Source organism: Pyxicephalus adspersus, chromosome 2 (assembly GCF_032062135.1).
Source record: "Pyxicephalus adspersus chromosome 2, UCB_Pads_2.0, whole genome shotgun sequence".
NCBI classification, from domain to species: Eukaryota; Metazoa; Chordata; class Amphibia; order Anura; family Pyxicephalidae; genus Pyxicephalus; species Pyxicephalus adspersus.
This window is the reverse complement of record NC_092859.1, coordinates 150,024,827-150,050,005: the sequence shown is the minus strand read 5'-3', so window position 1 is coordinate 150,050,005 and position 25,179 is coordinate 150,024,827. Positions and strand designations below refer to the sequence as shown.

The 25,179-nt window shown below is 37.5% G+C and overlaps 1 protein-coding gene across 1 annotated transcript in view; it reads right to left on the bottom strand.

Annotated features, from left to right (window-relative positions):
* The window catches only part of ELL3 (elongation factor for RNA polymerase II 3), a gene marked incomplete at its 5' end in the record, with an annotated part of 56,972 nt that overhangs the window by 13,682 nt on the left and 18,111 nt on the right, over window positions 1-25,179 (bottom strand). The window contains 4 exon segments of the mRNA XM_072402768.1: window positions 515-639; window positions 5,249-5,508; window positions 18,485-18,648; window positions 20,067-20,194. Of these exon segments, the coding sequence (XP_072258869.1) occupies window positions 515-639; window positions 5,249-5,508; window positions 18,485-18,648; window positions 20,067-20,194 (677 nt within the window).

The following is a 25,179-nucleotide window of genomic DNA, read 5'->3' as shown; positions in this document are numbered from 1 at the left end:
TTGCCATGAGGAGGCATTTTCCAGTGAAAGCCTGATCACCTACGGCTAGTGTTTGAGCACAACTTCAAGCAGTAGGTTCTCACACCATACTAAACATTAATACCCAGTCCGGATGTTTGGTCATTAGAAATACACTTAGAATAAAATAATTTATAAGGCACCAGCCAAACCCCCACACCAACTGGTAATAAAGTTTCATTTTGTGATATGCTATCATGTGCCCAGTGCACATGTATAGACAATAAAGATCATTTTTATCATGGTATCAAACAAGATTTGTCTCCCATGCCTTGGGCATGCAGCTTTAAAATACTTGTTTGGAACCAAGGAAATCGAAACATTCTGTTCCAACTGGCTAAATACCAATAATTTGCTTTCACCTGCACTAGTAAAATGACATTTATATTGCTGCAGACAACACCCATATTTTCTTTCACAATAGCTTTGCATTTGAAGGTGTAACAAGGAATGTTTGTATTACTGCTATTACTAGTCATAAAGCTGTCTTTCATACCTTGAAAGAATACCTGCTAAGTGCTGCCTCTCTTCTGGAGTATATCCCATCCAGTCCTTCTGTACCTGGCTGTACAGGTCCTCTTTCAGGCTATACTTGCCATCTTTAGGGTTTTGTTGTCCTACCTGGCATTAGCAAGAACAAGTAAGTTAAAGCTTGTGTTTGAAGTTCTCATGAAACATAGTATAAGAGCTGGCCTAACCTCCAAAGTCAAATACAGGATAATACAAGTGATTAAATTAGTAATTACATCCTTAACTTTTATTATATTTCCCTCTGAATTGGATTTCCAAGTGTTCAAAAAGTAGACACCGAGCAAGCTGAATGGCATAATAAAATGATAAATCATTAGATAACAGGCAACTCCTTGGCATCAGAACATACTATCACACACCTACTAAAATACCATTGGCTTTGATTTAAAGCTAACAGAATGTGATGGGCAGGCTGGCTTCCAGTGCTTGGCATGATTACCACGGGGCAGTCCGGCGGTTAGATATACTTTTATATATTTCTTTGAGTTTCACTTCTGTTTCTCCCCCTACATGGATCGTATCATGACATTTCTTTTCTCTTTACACTTTTCTCAACCACACTTGATGGTTGGATAGCCTCTGTGTATTTTTGCTATTGGTTGGTTATGGAAGTAATGTTTTGCCCCACAAGGGTATTGTATGGTTTCCGCCTTTTACATGTGTGATATAACTGTTTGCTTCCCATATGTGTTCAATAGGGTAAATGATCTTCACCCATGTCTCTTTCTGTCTACGATCAATGGGAAAATAAATATAAATGTTACATAGTTACATAGTAGGTTAGGTTGAAAAAAGACATAAGTCCATTAAGTTCAACTCCTAGGGAAATAAACATATCCTAGATTTAAAACCCAATGTACATAGTTGGTCTAGAGGAAGGCAAAAAAATCCAGGTACAATTTGCTTCAACAGAGAAAAAAATTCCTTCCTGATTCCATGAGGCAATCTGATGTTCCCTGGATCAGAAGTCTCTGTTATTTTTATTTTAAATCCTTAACCCCCAGTTATATTCTGTGCTTCTAGAAATCATCCAGCTTTTTCTTAAAACAATCTATAGTAGTTGATCAAACTTCTTCCTGAGGGAGCCGATTCCACATTTTCACAGACCTTACAGTGAAGAATCCCTTCCTTATCCTGAGCTTATACTTCTTTTCCTCCAGACACAAAGAGTTCCCTCTTGTTCTTTGTAATGATCTCAAAGTGAATAATTGGGAAGAGAGTTCTCTATATGGACCATTTATATATTTATACAGGGTGATCATATCCCCCCTTATATGTCTCTTCCCAAGGGAGAATAGATTCAGTTCAGCTAATCTCTCCTCATAGCTGAGCTCCTCCATTCCTTTTATTAGTTTAGTTGCCTTTCTCTGCACTCCCTCCAATTCCACAATGTCCTTTTTGTGAACTGGGGCCCAAAACTGGATTGCATATTCCAGATGTGGTCTGACCAATGCTTTGTACAGGGGCAGCATAATGTCTCCATCTCTGCAGTCTATTCTTCTTTTAATACAAGGAAGAACTTTACTAGCTTTAGATATTTCAGCTCGGCATTGCATGCTGTTATTAAGTTTATGATCTACCAGAACCCCCAGATCCTTTTCCATTACTGACTCCCCCAAATGTATTCCCCCTAGACAGTATGCATGTTGTTAGCTCCCAAGTGCAGAACTTTACATTTATCTATATTAAATGTCATTTGCCATTTGGCTGCCCAATCAAACAGTACATCCAGGTCTGCTTGTAGATTATAGACATCCTGTATGGACTTAATTCCATTACATAGCTTAGTGTCATCTGCAAACACAGAAATTTTACTTTAATCCCAAGCTCTATATCATTTATAAAGATGTTAAACAGTAATGGTCCCAACACTGAACCCTGGGGAACACCACTAATAACCTTAGACCATTCAGAGTATGAATCATTAATTAAAACTCTCTGGGTGCGATCTTTAAGCCAGTTCTCCATCCATTTACAGCTTGACTTTTCTAAACCTATTGACCCTAACTTGCATATTAACAGCACAGTGGGGTACACTGTCAAATGCTTTAGCAAAATCCAAGTACACGATATCAACTGCTACTCCACTATCTACCTGTTTACTTACTTCCTCATAAAAAGAAAGTAAATTTATTTGATAACTTCTGTTTTTCTTGAAGCCATGAGGACTAATATTTTCTAGCAGAAACTCCTCTATGTTCATTTTATTATATTCCCAAACTGATCTGTTTTTTTTCCCTTTAATTTATTCCACTTTATTATTAATTTTATAATTAAATCTAATTTAAAAAATTTAGACTTTTTTTGTGACTGAAACTACTAAAATCAAACGGTCAGCTATACGTCCGGAAAATTAGCATTGTTCAGAACTTTCAGCACTGGCGACTTCCATCATCTCTCAGTTTGGTTCCACTTCAATAGATTCTATACATACAAATATGGTCCATTTGTTCATTATTTGTTCTCGATTTTCCATGTGTTTCAGTGCATTGGGCAGTTCATTCAATGAACTGGCTGCCATAATGCAACGCAAGCCAGCAAGTATGACTTCAGATATTCTGGCACAGTCCTAAAGATTCCTTTCTATCCTAACATTTCTATGCACACGATAAAAGTGAAATAGCTACATAATTAGCAAAGCTCTTTTTGCAATTACAATTAAGATGTATAAACAGTTTAAAGCTCTAAATTTTAGGGTGTATCTGGCCAATGTGATATTTGCATGCTGGCAGTTTTCTCAAGCAGCTGACTGGCTGCTGTCCAACCCTATTTTCATAGATCTTGTATTTTGTGCTCACAGCATGCAGCTAAACATTTCTCATTAGTTGTAACAAAGTTTTTTCTCATGGGTAAAGCCAAACAAAGTCATAACTACTTTTTTTCCAGCTTCAGAAGCAAAGTCAGGGTGTCTCCTGTAGCAATATCCCCTAATCCCGCCTCTGCATGGGAAACAACACTTTTTTGCCACCCATTAAAGGAGTCCTCCATAAGCTCACTCAGGTTATTGATGTCACTTCCTCCTATGTGGTAGTGTTTGAATCTAGTAATTGATCATCTTAGACACCCTGCTTCATCTGAGCAATGGAGCACATATGGTAGGGGACACCATGTTACCATGTTGGGGGGGGGGGGTTGTCAACAGGCACTGTATGGCGACATTTCTATTCTGTCTGACACACATCACTTGGGCAGCAATGAAAGTATATTCCCTATAGGGTACAGAGGCAGTAATACAAGCTGGGCAAGCTAAAACACTACTTAACTTGAGTGCCAGGTGCTTAAATTAATTAATTAATACCTGTGCATGCATGACCATGATCCTAGGCCAGTCCATCAAGATAGCTGAGGATGCTGAACTGGCGAGTGCTGCTGAGATTAATTTAGTTTTAGCTATAGGTCTCTATATATGGCATTTAGAAGTACACCCCGAATATTATTAATATTATTACAAAGTATTTGTAAAGAGCTGACATATTATGCAAGGCATTACAAAGTCCATGGTCATGTCATGTCCCTAATATAGTCATATGTCATAATACAGTTTAAGGTCAATTCTCACGGGGGAAGCCAATTACCCTAACTGCATGTTTTTGGAATGTGGGAGGAAATCGGAGTACCCGGAGGAAACCCACACAAGCCCAGGGAGAACCTGCAAACTCCATGCAGATAGTGTCCTTGCCGAGATTCGAACTTGGGACCTAGCTCTGCAAAGGCCAGAGTGCTGGCTACTGCTGAGTCAATGTGCTGGCCCAATTACATAAAAACATTGTGACTGACATTAAATACACTTTTGCAATGGCACAGATTCAATAACCAACATAGGAATATTATAAATGCACAGCAAGTTTTTTAATTTTCAGACACACTAAAACTACAGGTCTCTACCCCAATAAAAGTAAAAATGTAGCATTAGTCGTACAAATGTTCTGCACATTTTAGGTTAAAAGGGAGGAAAATGTTGTTGCTTACTATTTTCCTTAAAGAGATACAGTTGTGTTTCTAGGAGGAGTAAACTAGCAGTCTCTTGAGAAGCAATCAGTACGGTAGTCATGCTCATTAATGATGTCAAAAGTAAAGTTAACAACAAGATGGATGGTAAGAATAGGGTGTGGGTCTGCTGAGAGTCACAATTCACAAAAGAGGCATTGAGACTTATTATATGGAGTTTACAACGGATGTCACTTTCAATCAGGACGATAGTTTCTAGCAGCAATAATCCATACCAAGGAGTGAGATTGAGATATATAGCAACTTTGCTATGGTCCTCATTATCTATAAAATAAGCAATAAAATAAAATAAACAAACCCTTAGGAAGCAGAAACAGTTCTTAATGTCTACAGATGGTTTGCATACCCATGAATCCTAATGGTTTCATTAACAGACTATTGGGCATATAAAAAAAGGATAGCATCTACTAAAATACATTTTTGATACACCCCAAATGATCATTTGTTTATAGCTTTAGAAAACAGAAAATAAGTTCTAGATGTTGGTCAGATTTCCTGCTGATCATTTTTTGTCCTCCAGAACTGTTGGTCCTAAAGCCCATTTATGCTTCCTATTGGTAAGTTTTACATTCATATTGGTGGTAGGCCCCATTAAGGTAATAGGACCTATCACCAATGTGAATGTAAAAAACGTATGTGTAACTCTCCATGACAATAAATTTGTTATATTTATGGTATTTATAAGACGTACCACATCCAACACAGACAAAAGTTCTGAATGATCTCTGGGGAAGGTGTTGGATTTTTCTAGACGCAGAATGAGGTCGTGTTTTCGGTATGGTTTCACGGCTAGAAGTTGAATAAGCCACTCCTGCAGTGGTCTTCGTTCTCCATTAACCCGGTTGCACTTTTTGGCCGCTGGTGTTAGAAATACAGGTGGGCGGTGAGTTGATAGGGAACTCTCTGTATTAGGTTCAATGCTCATTTTGTTTGGGATCTTCACACATTTACCTGGAAAAACAATGTTGCGTTAATAGGGATTAATTGAGGAATTGGAGACATAACAATTATGAGTTGTCGGTGACTTTTAGTGGTGGAGTTTAAGCTGGCCATATTACATATAAGAGTGGTTTTAGCCATACGGTTGGTAATAGAAGATTTGCACTGTGGCTGCAGCCATATGCAAACATGGCATGGTTTGCCTCTCCTCAGTGCAACTTTTATGCCATGGGTCTGAAAGGGCCCTAAGTGTTTGAAGTCCCCTAAGAATTTATACAAATTGGCAATGTTTATCATTGTATTGCGAAACACCAATAAAAATCAATGTGCACCGAAAGAGACAGATAATGCAAGTCTGAGTTTATGGTGACTTAAGAAATGCAGACAGCAGCTGTTATTAGACTATTTTGGCAATCATGGCTTAATGATGTAACATGAACTTTATATTATGAATTGCCAAAATCAATTAATTTGGTACACCCATATTCATATTGTTTACATCCCATGTTGGATCTGTGTTGGAAAGGCAGGAACGCCTGTTAAAGTCTGGTTGTTTCTCATATATCTCATCCCCCCCCACCAAGACTCTTACTTTTCACACAACACAACATGTTATAACTTAACCCAGGCAAAGGTTTCCCTCATCCAGCTTAATATTTTTTTCTTCAGCCTTTCAGACTTGCTAAACTTGTTCTGCATGTCCGCCTCCCAGCACCGACACTGCGCCCACTGTCAGCAATACGACTTCATGATATGTATGTTTTTTCAGGATGTTTATCAACAAAAGAAAGCATTCCTTTTTTTGTGGATTTACACAATCTATTTTTATGTCGTTAGAACTAAATGCACAATAAAAATGGCTTATATGATGTAGTCTGCCCCTAGAATTAACACAGAAGTTTTTGTCTGAGTTCCTTTCTGTAAAGTTGTATTTGTCTAATTTCTTTAATAGAATGACAACGCTTTTCGTTCACTCAGTGGCTTTGTCTGTGTGGATGGGTAATCCTAGATGAAGTCTTATCTGTGGGAGGAAGAGAAAGCGGGCGGGAGGGAAAGCCAGGCTTTTGAAGGGCAACCAGAGTTAAATTTAAAAACACAACATTTTATTGTTCCAACAACATAATTGAAAAAAATGAAAGTTGTATCTCTATAAATGAATCCTAGGCTAACATATAACCAATAGTTTCGCAAAAATAGCAATATGGTTTAGTATCATACTCGGTTAGTGATGGCGGGGAAGGTGTCCCACCCGACGTGTTTTGCCCAAACCGGGTTTCTTCAGGGGTAAGGGGAGACTTAGTATTATTGCTGGGTCTTTTTAACGCATTAAGAGCCTTGTGATACCGAATTGCCAATTGTTTGGACGTACTTAGTAGAAGTAAATGACACTGATCCAGCAGGGGAAGATAAAGTGTTGTCTTCTCGCATGGAGTATTTTCTTGTGGCATGTGGGTGAGCTGCGGGCAGCAGTCCTTTTGGGTCGGACACCTTACCGCCATCGTTAACCCAGTATGATAATAAACCATATTGCTATTTTTTGCCAAAATAGTAGTTATATGTTAGCCTAGGATTCATTTATAGAGACACAGCTTTCAATCTTTTAAATTATGTTGTTGGAACAATAAAATTTTGTGTTTTTAAATTTAACTCTGGTTGCCCTTCAAATGCCTGGCTTTCCCTCCCTCCTCTTCTTTTCTTCCTCCCACAGATACACTATATGTAACCACAAGCTGGGCAAAAAGGAGTCCACTCCTCTTTGATTATGCATTGGGACTATTCTTTTGGGTCGAAAAAATTAACAAACTAGTCTTAGATGAATGTATAGTCTTTATTGGACTTGGTTTATTATAATTATTATTATTATAATACCAAGCACAATTGTTGTATCATGCAGCCTGGCAGCCCATGCAGATCTTAATGCTGCTATTTTTCCACAAACACAAATATTGAGGTTCATTTTTGGAAGCCAATTAACCTAATCGCATGTTTTGCGGGTGTGGAGAAATTGGGGTACATGTAGACCCCTTCCCAGACAGTGTCTAGGCCAGGCTGCAAACAAAGACCCAGCATGGCGAAGGTCTTTCTATTTTATAAAGAAAAAAAAAAGACTTTAAACCAGACAAATAAAAGCTAACTGTCGTCAGTAACCCCGTCAATGTTATTTGGCTTACCCAAACCCCCTGACATTTATTATGGACAGCTTGGCCTAACAGTTGAATTTTCCAAACTATTCCATTCTATGCAGACTGTAACAGGCTAGGTTCCTAATGGCTATCCAGTGATGGGGCCCTCTCAGGATCTAAGAGAATGACTGGAGATCAAAATTATCAATAGACCAGAACAAGGGGATCAGAAAATGCAAACACATCTGCTGCACTGGATTACTGGTCACACATGGGAATAGCACCAGGGAGTTTAAAAGTTTTTGATATTTATTGCTAAAGAATAAAATCAGGATAGGAGGCAAGATGAAGGGGTGGAAGGAGGTCTATGTTTTGCTGTAAATTAGGCTTTATGAAATACAGTTTGGTGAAGCCTGTAATTGCACATTGAAGAAACATAATCATGCTAGAGAGGTCACCCCATGCTCTACCTACATACATCCTGCAAGCAATACAGTTTGAGGTTATTCCTAGTGCTGCAGTGAAGGAAATTAAAATACATTCTTTAATAAGCCAAATCCATGTACTTTATCTATATTTCATAATTTTAGGAATATTTCTATGTATGATATGGATGGGTACAAGCACCTCCATAGTATGTTGATCATGACAGTCCATCGGTGGTTGTTATACATCTACAATGTGAAATGAAGGGCTTTTAGAAAACAAAGATTAATATCATTACACAGTATTTATATAGCGCCATCATATTAGGCAGCGCTGTACAAGTCCATAGGCATATCACTAGCTGTCCCTCAAGGGGGTTCACAATCTAATGTCCCTAACATAGTCAGATGTCATTACCACAGTCTAAGGTCGATTTGAGGGGGAGCCAAATAACCTAACTGCATGTTTTTTGTGATGTGAGATGAAACTGGAGTACTTGGAGGCAACCCACACAAACACAGGGGGAATCTGCAAACTCCATGCAGATAGAGTCCTGGCTGAGATTCAAACCTGGGACCCAGCGCTGCAAAGGCCAGAGCACTTACCTCTAAGCCACTGCGCTACCCAGATCCTCTTAAATAGAAAGTTTTTTTTACTAAAATTAAACATAAACTCTGATATAATAATGCCAATGCTGGGGGTGTCTTAGGTGGGACCAGAACAAGTCAACCTGTCTTCAAAAAAAATGGGTCACTTAGTCTATTACTCAGGGTGTGACAGATCTGTGGTATGCTCTAGGAAAAATAATGAATGTGACATGTAAGATGACTTATCAGAACTTTCAATTTAAAACTGTAGTCTTACAAGGCAAGTATTAGCCTCTGGCAGTGAACAGCCATGAAAAGTAGGACATACTGTATGTGAGTCCTGGATGTTGATTGTACCCAGGGATGATCTGTGTCAGGGGCTAATTCAGTTATGCCCACATGGTACATTTAAGATTTGTGCATGGTGATAATAGAACAAAGCAAATCAAAATGGCATCTCCAGGAAAGAACATTTGATAATCTACATTTACCAGCGTTGGGATAGTTGTTCAGCTAGAAGTCTACTGGCCAGGCAGTCAATAAGGTATACATAGTCATAGGTTCTGATCCCCATCTATTGACTAGTTCCCCATAATGACACCCCCATCCATTCAACTACAGTCCTATGGAATGCAGAGCAGCTAAAATAGGCTCTCTTGAAATAGGTTAAAGCTTCTTCTCCCATGATTTCGCCTGCTCTAGACTCCAAAGGACTCAACCCCAAAGGATGGTGACATCACACCATGCAATGTGGACAATTGGGTAATGGAAGTATCAGTCTAACTTTTTTCCTTTCCAGGTATGTTTTTCATCTACAGCAGGTGATTTAGGAATGGGGAGGAGGCCTGGCCAGACTAAGTGGATCATCCATTTAGTGAAAGGTCTGCTTTAAGATTGTACGACTACACTAAAATAGAAAGAAAAGGTAATATTATAATATGTATGTTGAAAACCACATCACATCTGCTTTACTACAGAAGAATATAACTGTGCAGATGATAAAAAGGATCAGCTACACACATTATTTTAAGTCCTTATAATGACAACAAATCATTTTAGAATGATCAATTTTCAGTGAGCTGCACTGCAATAGTAATAAAGAAAATTAAATATTATATATATTCTATTGGTTTTACTATTGATTTAGGTTGATTATATGCTTTAGTTATTGAAGTGGTTTGAGGGGACGCTGGTACTGCCAGGTGGCTGTTATCATCTACCTTGGCAGAGTTGGTTGAGATAATAGTAAAAATTATGTCTCCGTTATTTGTAGTAAAATTGGATGTAATGCCTTGTTGATTTTACAATACCGTTGTACAACAATTTATCTTTTTGGGGCCCCATTTGGCATCTGTTCAGGCTTTTGTCTGAAAGTAGTCTAGTAGTCAGGCCTTTTGATCGTGCCAATGGGTCTCCACACATGTGTGCTTTGCTCTATCTTTTAATCTTTTACTGTGTAAAATTATTTATAAATAAACCCTCCAGATCATCCCACCGTAGACAGAGGTATTGTTTTTCCTTATTAATAGCTTATTTGTGTACAAGGCTTCAATATTTCATGGCTGAACATGGTTCTATTATAGTAAACATTTGTTTTACATGTAGTACATTGTGTTTTTTTTTTTTTTCTATAAAAACAAATCAAAAAGTAACTTTTATCTGAGCCCTAGCACCCCGCTTCAATATTTCATGGCTGAACATGGTTCTATTATAGTAAACATTTGTTTTACATATAGTACATTACTTACATAACTTTTATCTGAGCCCTAGCACCCCATCAATGTAAGTGGATACTCAGATACTGACGTGGTGGTGCACTTTCCTATAAAACCTGCGAAATGGTCTGTTTGGTACAGTTCCTCTTTAAGGGCAGCAATGACTGATCTGAAAGTTATTTGATTCATGTTTCTTTTTTTTTTTCTGTTGCCAAGCTTTTCAAAAGAATCCTTTCATGCAGAAGCAGAATATTGATATAGACAAACATGCTAATTGGGCCCTGAAAAGAGTAATTAGGGACCGAGTGGAGGTGGGAGTAGACTGAGCCAGCTAGAGGCTTGTTAGCTAATTCTCAGAAAGCAGGTGCAGTCAGCTAAACCCCCAATGTCACCCAGGTGAAACGCCCCTCAGAGGATGGTCTGCATAGAACAGAACATAACAACCTGTTCCATTCATAGACCAAGCACGAAAAACATTGCAAACCCGGCCCTTTTTTATATTGTGCAGACAAGGAAGATTTGATTTTCCTTTTTAAAATAATTTACTGCAAAGTTTTTGCCTACTAAACATCATTACAGTACCATAAATCAAGTGAATCAGGACCAAAGCTTTATACCAAAAGTATAAATATCAGATCCTGATGTAATGATAAAATACCCTTCTTTCCAATGCTTAAGGGGAAATACTTTTCCCATATAATGCATATTTTGCTTATTTATATATTTTATAGCACTGACATTTTTTGTCAATGGTCTCTAAAAGAAGCTAATCTAATGTTCCTATCATTCTCATTTGCCATGAACATGGTCTCAGTTTTGGGGGAAGCCAATTACCCTACAATTATGTTTTTCGAATGTAAGAGGAAAGGCACGCAAACAGAAGGATAACATAAAACTTCATGCAGAGTGTCCTTGTCTGGGCCCATAGTGTTACAAGGCTATGCACTGTCTCTCCTAGTTCCTTTTACGAAGGTAATTAAAAACTTTACTTCGAGGTTATGGCTGCTAGAAAAATTCATTTTGAGCTACAAATTGAGTGGAATTGCTGTTCTGATACTTGATTTTCATCATAAACGATTATCTCAAGTAACAATAATCTTTTCTCCATATTATTATTATTATTACACAGTATTCATATACCACCAACATATTACACAGTGTTGTACAAAGCCCATAGTCATGTCACTAGCTGTCCCTCAAAGGGGCTCACAATCTAATGTCCCTACCATAGTCTAAGGGCAATTTATGGGAAGACAAATATCTAACTGCCTGTTTTATTAATAATATTAATAATAATAAACAGGAATTATATAGTGCCAGCATATTATGCAGTGTTGTACAAAGCCCATAGTCATGTCACTAGCTGTCCCTCAAAGGGGCTCACAATCTAATGTCCCTACCATAGTCTAAGGGCAATTTATGGGAAGACAAATATCTAACTGCCTGTTTTATTAATAATATTAATAATAATAAACAGGAATTATATAGTGCCAGCATATTATGCAGCGCTGTACATTAAATAGAGAGTTTTTGTACATAAAATACAATTCTGGAGACCTAGACAGCCTGAATGCCAGAGAAAGGCCCCTAACATGTATATCAGGCTTCCTAGATTAAGTGAAAAGCTAATTAGGGTTGGTGCAGGTAATACAGCATGCAGAGACAACACACTGTTGTCCATTACAGCTAATGATACGTTGGAATGTCTACCAAGAGCTATATTTAAAGAACAAAAATTCCATTCTAAACAAAAACTTTTGTATAGTTTTAAATAACAGAGCTGTTCAAATCCCTAAATACAACCTATTAAAATGTCTCTGAAATAATTTGCTGTCTGCGCAGCTCACTCTGCTTGGATATCATTTATAGTCTGTAGAATCCAAGTTGTGTGTGTTTCTTTCCAATGACCGCAATGACATGTCGAGGAGGAGGAGAAGAGGCTTCTAAGTTCACTTCAAACATTCAGTATTGTAATGGAGAAGCTCTTTTTTAATTACCCAGCACAACTGAATTTCTAAAGTAAATAAGGTTTATATATTTTAGAGAGCAAATGAGCAAAAAAAGTATGCTTACTGAACCCTGGACCATTGGGAGTCCTTGAAGTGATGCAATATACCTCTGCTCATTAGATTTTCACGGTGTTAACCAAAATTGACATCTATAAGCTTGATTTTGCCCTTCACACTGGCTGTAGCTCCACAATGACTACAATTCCATACATCATTATACTTAAAGTATGTACAGCCAACAATAGTTTTCTTTTCTCCTTTTCTGTGAAACTAGATAACATATCAAGAGTAATGGGAACTTCTGTCTTCTGACAGTTATCAGTGACACCTTTGTCCCTACTGGCTGAGTTTCCCTCAGTGGTCACAAGACATAGGGCCTAACTTAATAAAGCTCTTCAAGGCTGGAGAGGATATACTTTCATCAGTGAAGCTGGGTGGTCCAGCAAACCTGGAATAGATTTCTTAAACATTATTTGCTATTTGTTACCAAATGTTTTGAAATCTGGACCAGATCAGTTCCATGTTTACTGGATCACCCAGGTTCACTGATGAAAGTGTATCCTCCCCAGCCTTGAAGAGCCTTAATAAATCAGGCCCGAATAGAGAGGAGGAATCACTAGCATTGCCACTTGGCAAGTTTTTTACGATTCGGGCTAATAAAAAATGGCCTTGGTGCAAATGTTATTGATAGCAAAAAGCTAGAAGACTGACACATACTATTGGAATGGAAGCTTTGCTTTTCTACTACTAAGCCTAAAAACCAACAAATGCAAAGTGCACTATCTGACCAAGGCCTCGTCTTATATCTTTCTTGAATTTTTTAGTAAATGAAAAGAAATGAAATTCAAAGTGAATGGAACTTATATTGCACATGCAAAGTTCCTGATTTTGCAAAGTACAAGAGATGCAAAATAAACAAAAATTCTTCTTAATTCTGTACAGACATTTAATTTAGAACATACTGACTGGTACATTAGAAACAGTTGTGCATTAGCAGTGTCCAGTGGGGTATTAGATATATATTCAGAGTAAGACAAAAATAGGTCACAAATAATGTGTTTTCTGCTAACACACAGGGGTGGGAGACTACTTCACTTTCCTTCAGGCTGAAAACATTCATCAGATGCTAAAAAGCCTAAATACCCTAGGAAATCCTTTATTTAGCAGTTAAGGTCTCTATGTATCTGGAGCCATCATAGCCTGCGGCTGTTCCAATGCAGTTCATAATATAAATGTTCTGTTCAGCCTAATGGCTGTCACTTCTTCATAGAAGGTGTAGTCTGTGCTGATACAGAGTACAGACAGCATATGTCTTGATTGCTGTCTCATAAATGACTCATTGGCTTCAAGGATAAATGCGGAGATCTGCATGCACCATATGGACTACAATCACCCAGCCCCTGTAGTAAACACGACTTTATCAGATCATGTCAACTCTTTATTACTCACATCCCCTGCATTATCCGTGTAAATAAGCAATCATTCGTTTAAAGAACTGCAACCCAAAATGCAACTGCAAAATCTTTTCCCGAGTTCCTGAGTTCAAATACCTACTTATACCTAATACCAATGTTCTTTTAGTCTGTGAACCTATGTGAAAAGATTGGGGGATCATTATATATGTAAATGTTCCGATCCCTCATACGGGACCACCATATTGTCTGGTGTGGTATTGCTAGTTGGAGCCATTCTTGTTTGCTTCCGACACTAGCGTTATGAGGAGAGCAGCAGTAGCAATGATGATCATAAGGGCTTTCTCACACCAGCAGTATTGGACTATGTTTGTCAAAACAGCCCCAACACATGAACAAGGTGCTATGTAGGCGGGCAGCATGTTTTGAAGAGATACAAATACAATGTGTTGCAGTGAATGTTACTTGCAAACAGAAAAAAAGGTAAAGAAATCCCCATGTGCATGTCAAGCACCCACCGGAGCTTGCATTATGGTGTAAATAAGTGCTAAACTGTTTTTTTGTTTCTTACTGAAATTGTAGTTTTGGGTTGACTCTAGAAACAAATAGAGCTCAGCCATCCGATTTGCAAACAGATGATTGAATGCATCCTCATTTTCCTCACAATTTGAATTTTTTTGTATTTACCTATACCCATGTTTGCATATGGGTGATCATGCAGATCACCCAAAAAGGCTTTGGGTATTTAGGAAAGTATGAGATTTAAAATTCACCTATGATATTGAAGATTTTTGATTTGAAGACTTTCTCCAGATGACCCCTTGTTCTAAATGCAAAAAGATGGAACATTCTTATCCTATATGATGATCTCATAAGGAAGATAAAGTCAACAGCAGAGAAAACAGATAATTACAGTGGTGGTGTAACCCTTGATAAGTAATCAAATTCTAGCTGATGTTCAGAAATGATGCTAATGGTTTGTCTTAGCTAGTGCTAGGAAAAAACGATGTGACATTTTTAATTTATTGGACATTTGATAGGATTCAGCTATTCACATGGGCAATTACACTCACAGGGATCCTGCCAACCATCAATCATCTGCTTCCTATATGTTCTTAACATTGAAATAAATGTTAGTTGTTGCTTTGTAACTACGAGTGCAACCGCCTGAAGTGGACCTTTGAGGTCAAAATTTATAGGATGATTGGAAAGGGTCATTCTTTTATTGATGGGGTTGCTGTGGGGAATCGATAGCCACATGGCATTGTACCTAATCAAGAGGTAAAGAGGTAGCAGTCGAATCGTTCCAATCAATTTCTGTTCAGATTTCCACTAATATTCAATCAATATTGAAAAGTACAAGGTGGTAAAATTCTCTGTATTCTCCAACTGAATTTCTATATAAGAAACATCAATCCAGGATCAAACATTTCCTGAATCAAACATATGTCTAATACTGTATGCGAAGCATGACACTTCTACTTTTCTTTTTCCCTTTATGTAAAAAAATAAGTACAGAACAGAAAAAAGCAAGAAAAAAATAATTGCAATAATTGTAAAGCTAACAGCATAATTCTGCCCTTCAGTCAGTGCTATTCCTAGCTGTTTATATGGCAAAAAAGCACTCAGGGAAATTACAGATATTACTGCAACAACACAGCCTGGTCTGTCTTTATTGGGCTGAGGATGAAATCTGTCTGATTACTGATTCCTGCAATTCAAACCATATCTCTTCATTGCCAGGTTCAGGTGTTATATGGATATAAGATGGATATGGAGGAAATATTGGATATAGAAGGGGATATGTATGTGACTGTAAAGGAAATATTTGCTCTAAAACAACAATACACATCAATATTTGAACCATCCCAAGTAAACGGAATCATCCAGATACTTAATGTAATACTTACTACTTACTTATTTATATCAGATGCTGCAAAAGAAAAATGTTTAAATCCTCACAGTGTTTTTGCAATAATCCAAAAATGTATAATGAAGTTCACTCTGCTATCTATAGACAGAAATAGGGCTGGATTTATAATAAAAAACTTACCAATTATTTAGCTTCTATTGGCTGTGTGGTCACAATAAGTAGAAAGAAACTTTTGGCTTTTAAATTGACAGCAATGACAACAGCAAACAGGACTCCAACAAATGCAGACAGAGGATTTCTTGATTGACCAAGGTAATAGAGAATATTCACAAACTGAACAGTGCTTCATATATGCCAGTAAGGAAAGGGGGGGGGGGGGTGTTAGATCTGATCCCGCTCTGCATTAGATTTGGCATGAGCATACGTTAGTATTTTTACTGTTGGCCATTTAAGCATTCAGACCTACCGACCTCCTTTCCTGGCACAGACGCAGTGCTTTAAACTCATAATCTTCTCTGATCTTATTTTCACAGGATGCAAATTACCGTGGAAGTCCACGTTTAATTCTTCCCGAAGCTTGTCTTTCCCAACTTTAACCTATTGTTTACTTTTTTTATGTTCTTCTGTATAAGAATAATTACGGGCATTAAAGTTTAGTCTACCAAGAAACAAAGCGTTTAGTGGCAATGATTAATGGATATCAGAGCCACACCAAACTGAGCTGGCAAGGCTATTAAAGACATAAAAAATATTTATGAGTCAGCTCATCTTGCCTTTCTTACCTCTTTTTGCCAACCACAGCCTTTGTCTAATACTTTTTTTTTTTTAACTCCCGGCATTTCCTATCTAGGGTTGAGATCCAAAAATGACTAATAACACCCACAGCTGAACAATTTTGATACTTATTAGACACTGGATCACCTCTCTGAACTGCAATCACAACCCCACTTAACCTGAAAATCTGTATTTATTCAGACATGCTTCTAAAATCCCAAAACCCAATGCTTCATATCTACATTGTATACTTTGTTATTATTATTTACTTGTATATATATAGCGCCATCATATTACACAGTGTTTTAGTCCATAGTCATGTCACTAGCTGTCCCTCAAAAGGGCCCACAATCTAATGTCCCCACCATTGTTATATGTGTTTTTACACAGTCTAAGGTCAATTTGTGAAGGAAAGGCCTAACTGCATGTTTTTGGAATGTGGGAGGAAACCGGAGTACCCGCAGGAAACCCACACAAACATAGGGAGAGCATACAAACTCCATGTGTCTCCAAGTCCTAGTCAATGTCCGAACCTGTGATTTAGTGCTGCAAAGAGCAGAGTGCTGGCCACTGCGCCAATCTCAAATCCCCCCTACAATACACTCCACCCTAGAAACACCAGAGGAAAAGGAGACAATCTGGTCCAGAAAAGTAAAATGATCATTCAAATAATCAGCACCAGAATCTGTCCACAAAATCCTGATAAGTTGAGATTGGGTCCTATCAAGAATTGTTAATAACAATCCAATGTATAGGGAAAAATCCTTTAACGGTTGTGGGCATAGTTGATATAAGTTGATATTATTCCCATTTGGTCGACTTGTTCAAAATGTATCCCGTTCTTGTCTAGGATTTTTTATCTAGCCTAAGTACCAACCAACAGTAGGATTTGTTTGGCAGCCAAACAAGGCCAAGAAAAAGACTAGACTCCAACTAAAAACAAATGTTCAAGATCACAATTCAAATTCAAAAACCTGGGAACTCTGGAAACGCCATGCACAACATCATTCGACCCCATCTTATCTACCTTTGAAGACAAGTAAACTGTAACCCTCAACTCAACCACCCCCACCCCATCTTTCTCTTCCATAACCTACCGCTTTTTTATCTAAACCCTGTCTTTCACCTTAAATATCACTTTTCCTTTATCTGATCATTGAACTGGGAATTTCCATATGTACAGCCAAAGCTACAACACTAACCGAACTGAAATGTTATAGAATATATCTATTATTTGAAAAGTATAATTTTTTGTATTACTTTTTCATGTTAAGAACTAAGCCCTTCTTTGAGCTTATCAGTTTGTAAGTTTAATAATACAGAAAAAGAATAAGTACCACTTAAAAAAGAACACATACAAAGCTACATGGAGTACCATAATAAAGTAATATAAATAAAAAAATAAAATATGATAGCATACAGAGTCAAACTGACAAACTGGAGGACCACAGGCACAATTATTTCAGTACTATTTACATTGGGCTCCTTTCCCTGTGCTGCACCAGGGTGTCAATAGGACTATTCTGGATAAATTCACCTCCCTTTTGGCTTGCCTGTAAATTTCTGGAGCTGATTTTATTTGAAGGAGTGAGAGGTGGTGGTATGAGTCTCATCCAGTGAGTAAACCTGACCAGTGCTTTGGCATCATTTTTTCCACTGACCACCAATATAAGGGGCAACAGAAGAAGATTTCATGGTTGACTAAGTCAATGTAGTAAAAATGGGATTGAGGTCTACCTCTCTAGTTCCTTGCGAGTGATTCAGCCCACCAGACATACACATGTATAAAAAGGTTAGTAAATTATATTTACACAGAGAGTTTATATTGTGCAACATCAGAGTGGGTGGTTAGTAGACAGCAAACTTCAATACCCTTCCAGCATACCAATTCATTACTAATGCAAAGTGAAACACTTCTGGCTAAACTGATGCTCCTGGCAGTCTAAGCTGTGCTGTGGCATGTTACCAGCCTTGGGACATGGAAGGAATGATGTAAATGTGAAAATATAATAATTCTCCAGTTACTAAATGGTCTTGGAATGAAACATGCACATCACACATATACATACTTCGATGAGAAGCCTCAGGTTTAATCTCAATGGCCGTCCTGCTCCATGATTCCTTCTCTACTTGAGACACACGATCTCGGGTTAACTGGTAGGACTCATCCGTAGCACACACAGTTATCTTGTCTTGTATGGTGCCAATACAGCTTAGGTGTTTCTCTCCAGTCCTGGAGGAAGTAAAGGGATCAATACAACCTTTGACTTTTGCCATGAATTAGTTTTCCTAACATTATTAACATCAATAGTACATTCCTAGTTTTTATGTGCTTCATGGAAATACAATTCATCAATACATTCAATAGCTCATGCCACTTTGTCAATAAATAGGTAGGTATATATATAACAAGCTAAACTGGTATTGGCATTAGTAAACAAAGCTCATGTTAACAATCAAAGATGGGTTGTCCTGCACTAGAGTAGCAAACACAGTTTAATTGCAGGAGGACTTTGTACAGCAAGTCCATAGTATTAAACAAACAGAATATCTGCATGTGTGAGCCCCTAATTGAACTTCAGTTCCTAAATAGGAGGGTGTCACCTAATGCAGTGGTCACCAACCGGTGGTCCGCTTGAAAATCCTTCTCCTGACCCCACTGATCATGTCCCCTGTATGGACACAACCCGACCACTCCCCGATCCCAGGCTCAGACCTGCTTGCTAAAAATCCTGGGGAGACAGTAGCAAAGGGCTACAACTTTTCTGCATCCCCAGCCCTGTGCTATTGTCCCCCCAGGATATTTAACAAGCAGGTCTGAGCCTGTGATGGGAGAGTGGTCCGGTTCTGGCATCATGACAATACTCTGGGGGAAGTTTCTACCCCTTTGCAGCACACACGGCTCCCCGCGCATGCGTGGTCCGGATTCCGTGGATTTAGTGGTAAGTGAGGTTTGAAAGGTTGGCGACCACTGACCTAATGGGATCCCCATTTTTTTTAGGGTAAACTGTCAGCCATTTCACACAGCAGTGGGCTCCCATAGCACAGAGCCAGGCTTAGTCAATGGCTACCAATATGTGCTTCTGGTAGACTTTGGTAAGGGCCATCTAGATCTAGAACACCCTCTAAAATCATTTATCACTTACTTTATGCATTTCCACAGTTCAAAAATCTTTCCTGGCCACTGGTACATCTGTTATTTCTGACACTGCCACTAGTTGTCATGTAGCTTCAAAAATGAACACAGAGCTGTTTCCATGCTATTTGTATTTTGCATCAATTTTCTGTGTGTTCAGCCATCCCACTCAACCCCTGTTGATCAAATGCAGGTCAAAAGGAGACTAACTGCAGGTTAAATGCACCTGTCATAAAATTCTGCAGGATCTCAAGTGTTTTAAAGTCATGTCAATCAGCAGGCATAAACTCCATTGTGCTTGCCCTTAAGCTAGCCATACTCTATGCAAAATTTTGATCAATTAGACATAACTTGATGTAAATCAATCAAAACAATTGTATTTACATTCTCATAGTGCGTGTCTAGCTTGGAAGTGTTCTGTTGCTAAAAGTGAAACATCATTGTTTATCTAAGAACATGTCTTCATCTGGCTGTTCAGTGATATTTTAGAAGACCGATAAAGAAAAATGTCTCACCATGTAGTGCCTTGCCTTATGCACTCGAAGCTTGACTGAGGCTTATCCTTAATCTCTCTCGATAGGTAGAAGGCAAAGACCTGCACTCTGTCATCAGACCCTGAACCTGGAGAGGGGATCTTGATGTACTGTTGGTTGGAAAAAAAATAGTGGTAAATCTAAAGAAACATGTTTCATGTGCAGTATTTAAATAGTACACAATTCAAACAATTCTATCCAAACAGAAAAAGAATACAGTGGGCCTGATTTTTTAACGCTCTCCAAAGCAGGAGAGGATACACTTTCATCAGTGAACCTGGGTGATCCAGCAAATCTAGAGTGAATCTAGTCCAGAATTGACAACATTTGCTAACAAATAGCAAATGACTTTTAAGAAATTCCAAGTTTGCTGGATCACCCAGCTTCACTGATGAAAGCATATCCAGCCATGGAGAGCTTTAATAAATCAGGTCCAAATTGATAAATGGTGTTCCCCAGGCACTGTGTGTTTAGAGCATCACATGGTCTTGACTAACCAGAATACAATTCAGTTTTATTTAAGATTTAGAACTAGTTAAAGAGACGAGGCGTACTGCACTGTTCTTAACTCCAAAAAGTCCAAGTACACTGAACGTATGTAATACATTTCTAAATAAAAATTGTTTCTATTTCAACTGCAAGCGATTACCCTAATCAGCCCAAATGAACTTTCTGTCCCTTCTTCTCTTTATTATTTTTGCTTTTTTTTTTTTGCATTCAAATTTTATTTTTTGGGGTATTAGTTTTTTTATTTTTATTATTTTTTTTAAAAAGCTGTAAATTAATCCATAAATACAATTGCTTAGCTTTGTACTGAAATGATAATTGTAATATAATTTTAATTTTGATAAATCAGAACCACTATATATAAAATCATGATTCCGAAATATGCAAATGATCAATACCATTTCCAAAATGCAAGAAAGAGCCTAGAAGACTATAAAAGGATCATAAAGCACCATCTAACCAATGCAAATGATAACATTAAATAATAAAATTGCAATATAAGAACAGAATCAAGATGCATTTCTTTTGAAGAATATAAAATGTAATGCTATAACTAGAATACAGGTCATCATGGCAGACAAAGTTTTATTGAGTGTATTTGAAATCAGATTGGTTATGGTTGCAATTTATTACCCTAATGTAAATGTTTAAAAGCTAACTACTTTAATAAAATAGATAAATAAAATAGAAATAAATGTATTTTCTTGGTAGTTGTGGGCACCAGCTGTACATTTCCTTCTGTGACTTGGATGCCATATACTGCTCCAGTTTTCAATGATACGCAACAATAAAAAAGATTGCTATCTTTGGTATGCTGTTGGCTGTACTCTATTCAAGGATCATCGAAGAATATAAGAATCTGCTAAATGACTTTAACATAGTATTATTGAAGAAAATTATAGGAAATGATGGAAGAATTCCTCTCGCAACAGAAGTACTTGTTACGGTAGATGGTGGTGCTACCTAAGGGCATTCAATGTAGATGGTAACTCTCTGACATTGATATATAGTACCCCACTTGTGATATTACTTGGAAAGGTAACTGGTGCCCAATCTGTATCTGGTGTACTTTATTCTAATATTTTTGTGCTTTTAGATGCATAATTGTGTTATGAAAACCAAGCAATATGCGAATGCTTTAAAATCAAATGGTGGGAAATGACGACAAGAAAGGTTGTGTGCTCAGGTGAACCTTCTCCTCTGTGAGTGTTAAAAACGGTTATGAACCTCCTTTGGGGGCTTATCCAGATGCTGCCCTGGATAACCCAACAATTAGGCAACAAAACCACCAGGGCCCTCAATCTGTAAACAGAGGGGCCCAGGGGAGATCACAATTAGAATGACAAGAGCCTCAGGAGGGGCTCATGTAAAAGAGAAAATCATGGGCTGCTAAATGAGAGCTTTAGCTAAACTCCTCACCTTGTCGTCTTAAATCCTATTTAGAAGAGATTGATGAAATCATCATTAATGGCTAACAAATAGCTGGATTTAAAGACATTCTCAAATATCAGTATTAGAAAGGTACCTAATAATTACGCACTGACTTCAATTTCAGGCAGTCACTTTGCACACAAAACTGCAAAAAAAAAAAACTGAACTGAATTTCTACAATTTGTATCTGGTCAGTCACTAAATTATCTAAGTCGTCATCTCATTCAACAGATCTGTATCCATAAAATATAAATAATTTTATTATCATTATTATTATTAATATTATTAATAATATTATTAATAATTATATTAATAATAATAATAATACTTATAACAATTTTTAAGGAGAAATGACTCTCAATATAATGTACAAATGTTACACAGAACAATGGGTTGGTGCAAGTTGTTGCCCCTAATATTAGGAATTAAAGTGTTCAGAAGACCTAAACACGTAAATCATTTTTTTAACAAGCAAAATATTTTACACCCAATTATCACATTTATATGAGAGCTGTAATGCTAGGCATACACTATGCAATTTTCTGTTCATGTGGTTTCTTAATTGCAATCGCTTTAAAAAAATCCATTCTTGATATTGACTACAAGTACTCAGTCCACTTGATCAGTCAATTACCATTTAGCCATTTAGGATCAACATTCTGCCCCAAAATTAACTGTAAATATAATTGTAAAATGATTCTTCCATTCTAACAGAAGATCTGCTTTAAAAGCTAAAAAATTAAATTTTTATGGTTAGATTGGTCGATATGCAGTAGGTCCAATCCCCTTTATTATTACCAACTCACCAATGTTTCTTTAATAAAAGGGCTTATATTATCAGGGCGTATTCTCCTTTGAGGTCGTGTGAAGGTGTTAATAACATATCAGTATAGTACGGCTATAGATTGTGAGCCTCTCTGAAGGACAGTTAGGCTGCGCTGCTTTACACTTATTGTAAAAGAGGAATAGGGTATAGAAAGGGGGGCAAGATAGAAGGCTTTTAAAGTGGCACTCAAAAAGATTCCTTTATAAAATACAAAACTTTACTATAATAGTATAAAATCATATAAAACAAGGTATTAAAATATTCAGTTGTGAATGAACACATATACACTTTTTACAAGTACACCTTGGACATAGATGGTCCGAATACCAATTGTATGGTACATAATATCTCCGGTCCCGACGTGTTTCGTGCTTACAGACTTCACAACTGAATATTTTAATACCTTGTTTCATATGGTTTTATACTATTATAATAAAGTTTTGTATTTTATAAAGGAATCTTTTTGAGTGCCACTTTAAAAGCCTTCTATCTTGCCCCCTTTCTAGACCCCATTCCTCTTTTACAATAAGACTATATGTAATTCAGGCTGGGCACTCTCCACACTTATGTGTCAATATTTGAGTTCCCTTATGTCATCCCCCTTTCTTTCTCTCTCTGCTTTATGCACTGCTGTACACATCAGATTCTCAACTGAGAATTGTCCCGGGCAATAATCATCTGATATGAGCACATAGCCTTAGTGATATGACTATGGACTTTGTAAAGTGATGCATAATATATTGGTGCTATATAGACACCCCTTGTTGTTGATAATAATAATAATAACAGTGATCTCTCCAGCACCTTTTAGCTGGGCGCACCACCCAGCATTTTTCAGTGACAACCCGGCTGTTTTTGGGTTGTTACTGAAGATTTGGATCATAAAACAGGGGCTGCCACCACCTACAATTTCTTACCAACTGGCTTAAATAAAAATTCTGGGTTGATCACTGATAATATTAATGACAGTCTTGCTCAAGGTTCTTTTTTCACCCCATGGTAAAATGGTCGTGGCTAGATCTGCCTCCTGCTACTATGGTCACTAAATAAGCAGCAAAGGGCATTGTTTCAGGCTGAAGAAATAAAGATTTCAGCAAAGCTTTTAATAATAGCAGGTGTACCTAACAAATCATGAAAAAAATCAAACCCCAAATCCTAAGTTATAACAATTCCAATTATTAAAGGTTAATAAACAATCCTTTACTGTATAGATTATATGTTTAATAGTTAAAAAAGTAATTCTGTGTGCAAAGGATATGTACTGCCACAATGATTATTTTTAATCCTAATAATTGCTCTGCACAAAGGCATTTCTGCTGCCTTTTTATTTGCTACATTTTCATTAAACCTTCCCCAATGTTTTTTAAAAAACGACATATGTATACCCAGCATTAGACTTTGGATCCTGTAGACTTTTTGCAACCTGCAGAGTGAGATCAAAGCAATTCATTGTAAAATTAGTGCCTATTGTAAATAATTTGGCTGCTTGTTTTACCTTGCTATATTCTTTTCTGAGCTATAAAATAGGTAAAACTGCTTGTAATGAAGATTATTGGGTATATTTAATTTAATATTTCTCTAATTCTTACTATGTCAATATTCTTCAGATAAGACTAATGTGTTTACATGTCAATAGGTGAATTGATGCAGCTGAAATCAAGATTAGGCTGCAGTTTGTTCTGTAATGGCAAATAGAGAGTTTGTATTTTGGGTGAAGGCAGAGGAAGAAGGATATAAGGAACGCATCACTGGTTATAACTGATGGACGGTAATAGAACCCGGCTATGTGATAATTTGCTTTTATCAGAACCTACAGACAGTAATTGATCGCTAATTCACCATTCAGGCAGAATAGAAACACTTAAAGTGGCAAACACGAGTCCCGGGTCTTTATTTCTTGATTCATAGTCAATAAAGTGAGTAAAATGTGCCAGGACACAGCACAGAAATACTGTTAATTTTTAATAGTAAAATAAATACAAATGACACCTTGTGGTTTGCATTTTATGTAACCCCAACCAGCCATTGAATACATGAAGAGCGCAGCACAAAAATACAGGATTCTGCTACTGTGTGATCTAATGAAATCAGTAACGGGCAAAGCCAACAGTGAACTCCTGTGCAGAACTGACTTTGGGCCCCGCTGAACTAAATGGGGGCCCCTTTAATATTATTATTCCAATCAAGGGAAGAAATAGGCCACTGACAAGGGACTCAGCCAACAAAGGCCCCCACAGGAGCCACAAATCAGTTCAGCGGAGGGCCCACAAGACAAGGGCTCACTGTTGGCTACATCTGCCACTGTTCTGCACTCTTGCAAACTACAACTCA